The sequence below is a fragment of the Hoplias malabaricus genome, chromosome 9 (assembly GCF_029633855.1).
Source record: "Hoplias malabaricus isolate fHopMal1 chromosome 9, fHopMal1.hap1, whole genome shotgun sequence".
Taxonomy (NCBI): Eukaryota; Metazoa; Chordata; class Actinopteri; order Characiformes; family Erythrinidae; genus Hoplias; species Hoplias malabaricus.
The window spans coordinates 2,296,330-2,306,264 of record NC_089808.1 but is presented as its reverse complement, the minus strand read 5'-3'; the positions used below and the strand labels follow the sequence as shown (position 1 = coordinate 2,306,264).

At 42.6% G+C, this 9,935-nt stretch overlaps 1 protein-coding gene across 1 annotated transcript; it reads right to left on the bottom strand.

Annotated features, from left to right (window-relative positions):
* Window positions 1-644: 644 nt before the first annotated feature.
* si:dkey-171c9.3 (uncharacterized) lies at window positions 645-7,289 on the bottom strand. Its single transcript, XM_066681780.1, has 4 exons — window positions 7,253-7,289; window positions 4,960-5,040; window positions 2,718-4,577; window positions 645-1,061 (listed from the first exon to the last, which is right to left on the bottom strand). The coding sequence occupies exons 2-4, from the start codon at window positions 5,038-5,040 to the stop codon at window positions 912-914; spliced, it is 2,091 nt and encodes a 696-aa protein (XP_066537877.1). The 5' UTR covers window positions 7,253-7,289; the 3' UTR covers window positions 645-911.
* Window positions 7,290-9,935: the final 2,646 nt, after the last annotated feature.

The following is a 9,935-nucleotide window of genomic DNA, read 5'->3' as shown; positions in this document are numbered from 1 at the left end:
AATCCATATTAATGCGTGAAACGAGAAACTGAAAAGCCATCTGCGTTGCATCCTTGTTCTGTCACTCCTTATTACTATAAGGTGAGGGTTACGTGGGCGGCCCCAATTTTGAGCAGATGTTCATCATGTTGTTGGCGCGAGACTCTGGTTTCCTCCCAGTTTGTGTCCAGATGGGTGTTACACTCAACTGAGACACAACTCTAAGTTTTTGTTAGAATGGTCAAAGTTAAAGTCTGGTGTAATAAACCTTTCTGGATCAGCGTTTTCTCCTTCGCAGCATTTGATTAATTCAAATCTACGCTCATGGCTCAGATGTAGTGTTGTCTTCCTCTGAAAACTAGATGGCATTTATACCACAGTGAATGTATGAGAACAATAGCAAGACGGCGTTGAACTGACAACTTGATTCAGTCCCAAACTGTCAGAAATGATGATTATGGGATGTAATATATGGTTCTAGGAAAAAGTGACTGCAGTATTTGTGATGAACTTTTAAAAAAAGAAAAAGACAAACCATAAATAAATAAACGTACACAAAGAAGGGAGGTTTGTTTCAAATAAAATGTAATTATTCAACATTATATTTTATTAAAGAAACAATTAAAAAGATACAAATAAAATAAGATAAATATTTAAAATACTTAAGTTATATATACGTATAAAAATATGTTGTTCTTTCATTACTTTTCTTATGCGCCCACATTTTGAAAAGCACTGCTACAAATAGCAGTATTTTCTCAAGTGCAAATTTAAGATGCGTATTAGCTGGTACCGTTTATTTCTATTACTACATCACATAACATTCCATGATCATTTTAACTGTAAGCATTTGACAGCTAAAGCCTATCTGTGATTGATTTACTCAGCTTCTTACATTTGTAACAAACCCTACTGCAGGATTCCTACTGCACTCAGAGCAGGAGGTGCCCCAGGAGAGACCTGTCGTTCTTATAATGCCCTCTGCTGGCAGCCTGCAGATCTTCACAATACTGGAGCAGAGATGCCATCAGATCTGCCACTGTCCATCCAAGAAACTGTGCTTTCAGAGACAGGCTTCCAAGCTACAGAGAAACACAAGCGTCAACAGTGTATTCCACCTGGACTACTATTTAAAACTGTATGTGTATATAGCATGGCTTAGAGGATAGTTGTCCTATTATACATTTCTCGTAAAAGGGAATGTACATTTTTACAGAAATGAATATGGTTCTCTAAATGATGCCATTGTACCATGTTTAAAAAGTAGTTTGAATACAAAAACCTTTAAAATCACAAATAACCCTCACTGTAAATACAAATTAAAGAGTCCTTCTTAGGAAGAGTATCATTAAACATTAAAATATTTGAAGGGAACGTTACTCTACTAGCGTTTTGCCTATAACCCTTTTGGCCTCTTCATTCCTTCCTCTCAAAATCTCATCATTTATCTTAGTTTCATAATAATTAGTAATTATTATTAGTAGTATTTATATATATATATTTTTATTCATTCATTTTCTGTAAAGTAAAACACATAAAACACTCACAGCCGATCCACCTACAAACCTGCGCTTTTGGACTGTGGGAGGAAAACAGAGCACCTGGAGGAAACCTACACAGACACTGAGAGAAAATCCCAACTCCTTACAGACATTGTGTCAATGCAGGGATTGACCCCACAAGCCTGGGGCCATGGAGCTGTGTGACAGGGACAATACATGCTGCACTGCACTGTCAGAAAAATGGTCACTGTTGTGGTACCCTCAGGGGAACATATTCTGGACGGTGGCGCAGCAGGTAGGTGTCGCAGTCACACAGCTCCAGGGACCTGGAGGTTGTGGGTTCGGTTCCCACTCCGGGTGACTGTCTGTGAGGAGTGTGCTGTGTTATCCCTGTGTCTGCGTGGGTTTCCTCCGGGTGACTGTCTGTGAGGAGTGTGGTGTGTTCTTTCTGTGTCTGCGTGGGTTTCCTCCGGGTGACTGTCTGTGAGGAGTGTGGTGTGTTCTCCCTGTGTCTGCGTGGGTTTCCTCCGGGTGACTGTCTGTGAGGAGTGTGGTGTGTTCTCCCTGTGTCTGCGTGGGTTTCCTCCGGATGACTGTCTGTGAGGAGTGTGGTGTGTTCTCCCTGTGTCTGCGTGGGTTTCCTCCGGGTGACTGTCTGTGAGGAGTGTGGTGTGTTCTCTCTGTGTCTGCGTGGGTTTCCTCCGGATGACTGTCTGTGAGGAGTGTGGTGTGTTCTCCCTGTGTCTGCGTGGGTTTCCTCCGGGTGACAGGAGGAATGATTCCAGGTAGGCTCTGGACCCACCGTGACCCTGAAGTGGTCACAGACAATGAATGAATGAATGATTATATACACTCCATTTCATCTCCAGGTCTAATAGATTGTACGTTTATTTTACACGGTTCTATAATGAAATTTTACAAATATTCGCCTCTCCTTCTGGAAAAGAGAATGTAATGTACCTTTAGGGAAAGCAACTGGACTTTAAAACCACTGCTGTACCTTTCAAGGTACATTTAAACTGCTTGTACCTTCAGTGATTAATAATGTACCATTCCCTTTTTTTTAAGAGTGTAGTATAATTTTATTTATTAGTTTTATGCTGAATGCAAAATATTCTCAAGAAGTCTATGATGTATTGGTTCTTTAAACTGCAGTTCTCATATGGCATTTTGAATTCTTAATATCCGAGTGTAGGTTTCAGTAGCTTTATTGATGATATCTGAATTTTTTCATACCTGTTGTTCGATATGGCTGTCAAGTACATCAAGCTGTAACACAAAGGTTCCAGCGAGGGATGCTGCAGCCCAGAGCAGGACACATTGTAACTCCTTTATATCCTGACCCAATTTATCCCATATAAAGCCTGTCAGAACAGTTTGTTCTGTACCTCGCTGAGAAACTCCTGATGAATCAAGTCTCTCTGAATCAACTGCTGGTTCATGGAAACTTAAAAGAGAGTTGGAGGCTTCTTGAACAGAGCACCTGAGAACTTCACATGCAGTTTTCTCAGCAAATGAGAGCTCAGTCATTGGCCTCTCAGTTCTGGAATCAAACGTGAGTTTTTTTTGCACCAAGCGTCCATTATAGCATTCAGAGTTTGTGATTGGTCGGGTCTTTGTGGTGTTCAGACAGAATTCATGACCCTGGTCAATTGCTTTTTCAAATGGCATTGGTTCTGATGCTTCATCTGGAATTTGTTGACTTGCGGCATGCTGTAATGCATTTTTTCCCAGCTCTGTGACTGCCTCTACCAAAGTGCTAGCAATTAGCCTGCCAGCTAAAGCTCTCATTGCCTCCATATCAGGGACATCTGGGCTTGACCTTGGCAACAAACTGTCACCTAATGCTAGGGTTGTCTTCCCAGTTCTAGCCTCCAAACATGAAGCCATTTCTTCAATTGGGCGTGACGTGTGAACGTGTTGCTCTTGTTTTCTGACAGCAATCTTGCTCCCCATCACCTCTGCTACAGACATTATTATGATCTCCTCTGTCAAATGGCTGGCCAGGAGCTGAACATCTCTGACAGGTGTTTCTCCATTTATTTTAGTACTTGGTTGAGCCGTGGTGATGCAGTCGATGATATTTGCAGACAGCCGGGCTGCATATTCTGACAATGTGGAAATTCCATTTTGAAGCCTGGCTTCATCTTCCCTTCCAGCTCCATCTTGCTCCTCCTCCAGGTCCCCATACTGTGAACAAGCCAGGGAGAGTGAGCGCATCAATCGGACCACAAACTCTGATTTATCTGTGGCATTCTCTGTCAGTTTGTCCTCTGATAAGGGCTCAGCCTGTTGATCTTTAGGGGTTGGAGGAGGTGGTGAGGGCAGGAATTCCTTTGCTAGTCCTCCTTTCAGCTTTCTGGTGAAACTTGCTCGACTCTTCATCATCTCTGGGAGCAATGGTGTGCTTGGAGGGGCATCAGGGTAATCAAGGGAGCCCATATTTGCCAAGTCATTCAGTGGGTTCGAGTAAGCAGTAAACTCAGTCTGTTGAACTGTAGAGCCCGTGTCCTCAAAAGGCCTATCATTGTTTGCACTTTCATTTTCCTCCATCTTAGAATCTCCTTCTATATCAGGCTCCTTTTGGTCGTACCAGTGAAGGGAAGAATGTTCACCATGGAGACCACTACTGCCACCATTTTTACCCATTTCTTCAGGTTTGTCTCCAGAGAGGACACAATGTCTAGATACCTCTGCCAATAAACTGTGAAATATTTCAGATGCTAACTTTGTAGCTAGCTTTTCCTGAGCACTGACTGTCCAGGAAGTGACTTCAGATGGATCAGTAGTGGTACACATTTTATCAGGATGGATCTTCATTACATCTTTGTTGGATTGGATTCCCATTTTCCCTAGTGATGTATCCAGTATATCTCTTGATAACATCTCAGCAAATTGGTCAGTAACATCTACCTGTACTGTCTGTACTGGCTTACATCCCAGATTCTCACCACTGTGTGCCAAATTCAAATCTGATCTCCTTTGCTGTGTTTCATCCAAAGCTCCCCTGTATGCCTCTAGTGTAAATAAAATTGATGACCATTCATAATCAGGTTGAGGGTATGACTGGGTATTAAACACCACTTCTCCTGGACCCTGGATGAATGAGACACATAATTGCAGATAAATATTCAGACAGTTTGAACGGTGCTGTTCGACTTCAATTGTATTGTGTGTATTGTGACAATAAATCAGAATTGAACAAAGCCATAATAAAACGAAGAATGTATTGGGTACTGTAGCTACATCTCTGTGAAAATTATAAATATCCATGTGTAAGCTAAGATTATCATAAAAATATTGCAATGTTAACATTATAAAAAGCAGCTGCCACATTCAAATTATACACTTTTTAGTTTTATTCATTTGTATTTATACTTTTATTATTTACAAATGTTATATTCTGACGGTGACAACAAGTATTCTGAAATCTGTTTATATGAAATCTAACTCAGAATGTAAATACATTTAGGCTTACCTGGACCTTTGATAGATCAGTGTTTGGGCCAATGTTCAGATGACATAGTTTAAATTTACTGCTTAACCACTCATCAGTCATCTATCAGAATAAAAATGAAGATTCAGTTAATGAACAAAATCATAATCAAACTGGACATCTTGAGTTTTGAATATAATCCAAAAAACTTCACTTAAGGAAAATGTTTTATTGACTTTTAGATAAATGCTTTGATTTTTTTAACAAGAAATTAATTTATTTGATGATTTCTGTTTTATGCTGAAAATTTCTCCTCAAGATAGCACAGTATTAAATGTGAACATCCCATATTTACAACATTTCCTATATTTCCAAACAACAAAAACATGGGACACTGTGCAAAATATAAATAAACAGAATACATGCAGACAGCAGATTTTTCTATGAAGTCCTTGTTTATTTCAGTAAAACAACACCAATCTAAAATCTGCATGTATTCCCACAGTATTGTCCTATAGTAAAGAGAAGTGCTAACCTTGTTCACACATTGAAAATATTGTAAAATACTGTAACAGGGACCTGAACCATTGAGCAGCTGAAATCCTCTTTAAGCATAAATGGGAAAATATTTCATTTTCAAAACTATAGCGAAGGGTCTCCTCAGTTCCCAAACATTTAGAGTGTTGTTAATAGTAGGGGTGGTGCATAACTCTGGTAAACATGCCCCACTACCGATGTTTTTTAAACATGGTGAAACAAAGTGACCATTTCAAAACATGCAAATATTCTTCAGATACAATTAAATCTCTGTTTCAACTTTTGAAGGGCTGTCTTTGCCTTTTTCAAATTAATAATGGTTATGAACATTTTTTATTTACATTGCACAGTGTCCCAACATTTCTGGAAATGGGATTTGAATTTTTAATGAAATATATATATATATATATATATATGTATTTATGTTTATACTATTATGGTTTAGACTTTTACTTTGTACTGTGTTAGTGCCATGTTGTGACTTGTTGTGACCATGCTGTGAGCAAAGTTTTAACACCAACTTCAGTCTAATTAAGAAGGAAACTACAAAACGGACTGTAGATCAGCGCAGCAAGCAGGCTGTGGACCTATTAGCAACACCCAGAACTAAAACTAATCACCGGATGAATTGGTGTATTTGCAGGAACTGGGTCATGTGACTGACAGGAAATAAAGTGGGTTTTGATGGCAACAGACGTTTCCTTTTGATACTTGTTACTGATTACACATAGTACTGTTCATTGGGGTCAAATATGTCAAATAGAATGCATTCAAGTTCAAAATCATAATACAGAGAGTGAAAGGATTTCAATATATTGCATTTATACTGGGTAATTAATGTTGCATTATTTAATGAAATAGCTTAGGACCCAGGTTAGATGCACATTTCTATGCGCACACACCCTCTACAGAGAACACAATTCAGAAAGTGCTAGTGCTAACCTATTGTTTGTTTGCTTCATTTTAAATGTATGGCACTTGTTGTATGTATTATCTTAAGAAATATTAGGTAACTGCAGAGGGTCTTTCAGATATTTACCTACTAATGTGCACTTGTTGGGCGATGGGAGTTTTGTTAAGTGGGCATCAACATTCAGAAAAAGATTCTAGATATGTGCTGCATGATTGAGATGTTACCAAGAAGTAACAAAAAATAACAGTGTTTTCCAAAGCAATACAATGCTCCAGGCAACCAAACAATAACGATATCAGAGACTCAGCAGTGTGTTCTTCCTGCTCTTTTTCAACACTAATGCTATCTCGAGGCAGACAAATAAAGATAATAAGAATGGGGGCATAAACCTGAAACACATCCGCCCTTTCCTTTTATGATAAAATAAAGAAAAATGATCAGGAGAAATGAGAGATGGAATGGTGAAAGACTGTTCAGCGAATCAGAGACATGAGAAAGTGGTTTGTTCCTCAGAAAAGACATATTGCAAGGACAGCTTGAAGGATTTCTTATAATAAAGATGCAGCGATTACTGATCTGAATGGCCACTGGGAGGGGTTTGACGTGTGAACATTACTCCAGGGGATCTGTGAAACATTACAAAAAAACTGCCTTTTGAATTTAGACTGTCTGCTCTAATCCACTCAGTCAAATAGTTTCAGAAGAGAGTCTGAGATAAAAGCCAAAGCCTAACTTCAAAGTACAAGAGGAAAAAATAGGCATGGTCAGGGCCTACTGCAGTGTAGAGGCTTAGCATTTAAGAAATAAAAGGACACAGAAAATAAGTAATTAATCTGATCTTATAAGGAATAAAAGTAACAGCTGGAAAATAAAGAGTATTCATACCTTCACTGAGATGAGTTCGAAATGTTTGATGCTTTTGCAAGTCTGAGCGGAAGTGAAAATGATGGGCTACAGTGGGTTTATGGGCTAGAGTTTACTTCCTCTCTGTGTGTGTGTGTGTGTGTGTGTGTGTGTGTGTGTGTGCATGCAAATGTGTGTGTGTGTGTGTGTGTGTGTTTTACATTCTTATGTAAACAGAGATTTTCCGAGAGATATAATGGAAAGTTATTTTTATTAGTTTGAAAAAAAAACATGTCTTCTATTTGTTTTTGAGAGTTGAATCCAACTGTGAATATGTTCAGAGAATAAATACGCTCAGCCTTCGGGGCAAGAAAAAATTAAGAGAGAGAGAGAGAGAGAGAGAGGAAAGGACAGATATAAGTCATATATTTGGAATAAAACAGTTAAATAATTATTCTAAAAATTACTTGGAAATATACCAAAAACATAAAAATATATAGCGTTTAGATTCTTAGAAATGTATTTTCTTGGAACAACATCATTTCAGTTAGAATGGTTCAATAAAATGACTGTCTGTGAGGAGTGTGGTGTGTTCTCCCTGTGTCTGCGTGGGTTTCCTCCGGGTGACTGTCTGTGAGGAGTGTGGTGTGTTCCCCCTGTGTCTGCGTGGGTTTCCTCCGGGTGACTGTCTGTGAGGAGTGTGGTGTGTTCTCCCTGTGTCTGCGTGGGTTTCCTCCGGATGACTGTCTGTGAGGAGTGTGCTGTGTTCTCCCTGTGTCTGCGTGGGTTTCCTCCGGGTGACTGTCTGTGAGGAGTGTGGTGTGTTCTCCTTGTGTCTGCGTGGGTTTCCTCCGGGTGACTGTCTGTGAGGAGTGTGGTGTGTTCTCCCTGTGTCTGCGTGGGTTTCCTCCGGGTGACTGTCTGTGAAGAGTGTGGTGTGTTCTCCCTGTGTCTGCGTGGGTTTCCTCCGGATGACTGTCTGTGAGGAGTGTGCTGTGTTCTTTCTGTGTCTGCGTGGGTTTCCTCCGGGTGACTGTCTGTGAGGAGTGTGGTGTGTTCTCCTTGTGTCTGCGTGGGTTTCCTCCGGGTGACTGTCTGTGAGGAGTGTGGTGTGTTCTCCCTGTGTCTGCGTGGGTTTCCTCCCGGTGACTGTCTGTGAGGAGTGTGGTGTGTTCTCCCTGTGTCTGCGTGGGTTTCTTCCGGGTGAGTGTCTGTGAGGAGTGTGGTGTGTTCTCCCTGTGTCTGCGTGGGTTTCCTCCGGGTGACTGTCTGTGAGGAGTGTGGTGTGTTCTCCTTGTGTCTGTGTGGGTTTCCTCCGGGTGACTGTCTGTGAGGAGTGTGGTGTGTTCTCCCTGTGTCTGCGTGGGTTTCCTCCCGGTGACTGTCTGTGAGGAGTGTGGTGTGTTCTCCCTGTATCTGCGTGGGTTTCCTCCGGGTGACTGTCTGTGAGGAGTGTGGTGTGTTCCTTCTGTGTCTGCGTGGGTTTCTTCTGGGTGACTGTCTGTGAGGAGTGTGATGTGTTCTCCCTGTGTCTGTGTGGGTTTCCTCCGGATGACTGTCTGTGAGGAGTGTGGTGTGTTCTCCCTGTGTCTGCGTGGGTTTCCTCCGGGTGACTGTCTGTGAGGAGTGTGGTGTGTTCTCCCTGTGTCTGCGTGGGTTTCCTCCGGATGACTGTCTGTGAGGAGTGTGATGTGTTCTCCCTGTGTCTGCGTGGGTTTCCTCCGGATGACTGTCTGTGAGGAGTGTGCTGTGTTCTTTCTGTGTCTGCGTGGGTTTCCTCCGGGTGACTGTCTGTGAGGAGTGTGGTGTGTTCTCCTTGTGTCTGCGTGGGTTTCCTCCGGGTGACTGTCTGTGAGGAGTGTGGTGTGTTCTCCCTGTGTCTGCGTGGGTTTCCTCCCGGTGACTGTCTGTGAGGAGTGTGGTGTGTTCTCCCTGTGTCTGCGTGGGTTTCCTCCGGGTGAGTGTCTGTGAGGAGTGTGGTGTGTTCTCCCTGTGTCTGCGTGGGTTTCCTCCGGGTGACTGTCTGTGAGGAGTGTGGTGTGTTCTCCTTGTGTCTGTGTGGGTTTCCTCCGGGTGACTGTCTGTGAGGAGTGTGGTGTGTTCTCCCTGTGTCTGCGTGGGTTTCCTCCCGGTGACTGTCTGTGAGGAGTGTGGTGTGTTCTCCCTGTATCTGCGTGGGTTTCCTCCGGGTGACTGTCTGTGAGGAGTGTGGTGTGTTCCTTCTGTGTCTGCGTGGGTTTCTTCTGGGTGACTGTCTGTGAGGAGTGTGATGTGTTCTCCCTGTGTCTGTGTGGGTTTCCTCCGGATGACTGTCTGTGAGGAGTGTGGTGTGTTCTCCCTGTGTCTGCGTGGGTTTCCTCCGGGTGACTGTCTGTGAGGAGTGTGGTGTGTTCTCCCTGTGTCTGCGTGGGTTTCCTCCGGATGACTGTCTGTGAGGAGTGTGATGTGTTCTCCCTGTGTCTGCGTGGGTTTCTTCTGGGTGACTGTCTGTGAGGAGTGTGATGTGTTCTCCCTGTGTCTGTGTGGGTTTCCTCCGGGTGACTGTCTGTGAGGAGTGTGGTGTGTTCTCCCTGTGTCTGCGTGGGTTTCCTCCGGGTGTCTGTCTGTGAGGAGTGTGGTGTGTTCTCCCTGTGTCTGCATGGGTTTCCTCCAGGTGACTGTCTGTGAGGAGTGTGGTGTGCTCTCCCTGTGTCTGCATGGGTTTCCTCCAGGTGACTGTCTGTGA

Excerpts from the sequence above, each read along its gene's own strand:
- si:dkey-171c9.3 (XM_066681780.1), bottom strand. The coding sequence starts at position 5,040 with ATGACTGATGAGTGGTTAAGCAGTAAATTTAAACTATGTCATCTGAAC. Across the intron at positions 4,578-4,959 it reads CTGATCTATCAAAGGTCCAG|GGTCCAGGAGAAGTGGTGTT; the intron begins GTAAGCCTAAAT and ends TCATTCATCCAG. Across the intron at positions 1,062-2,717 it reads ACAGCCATATCGAACAACAG|CTTGGAAGCCTGTCTCTGAA; the intron begins GTATGAAAAAAT and ends GTTTCTCTGTAG.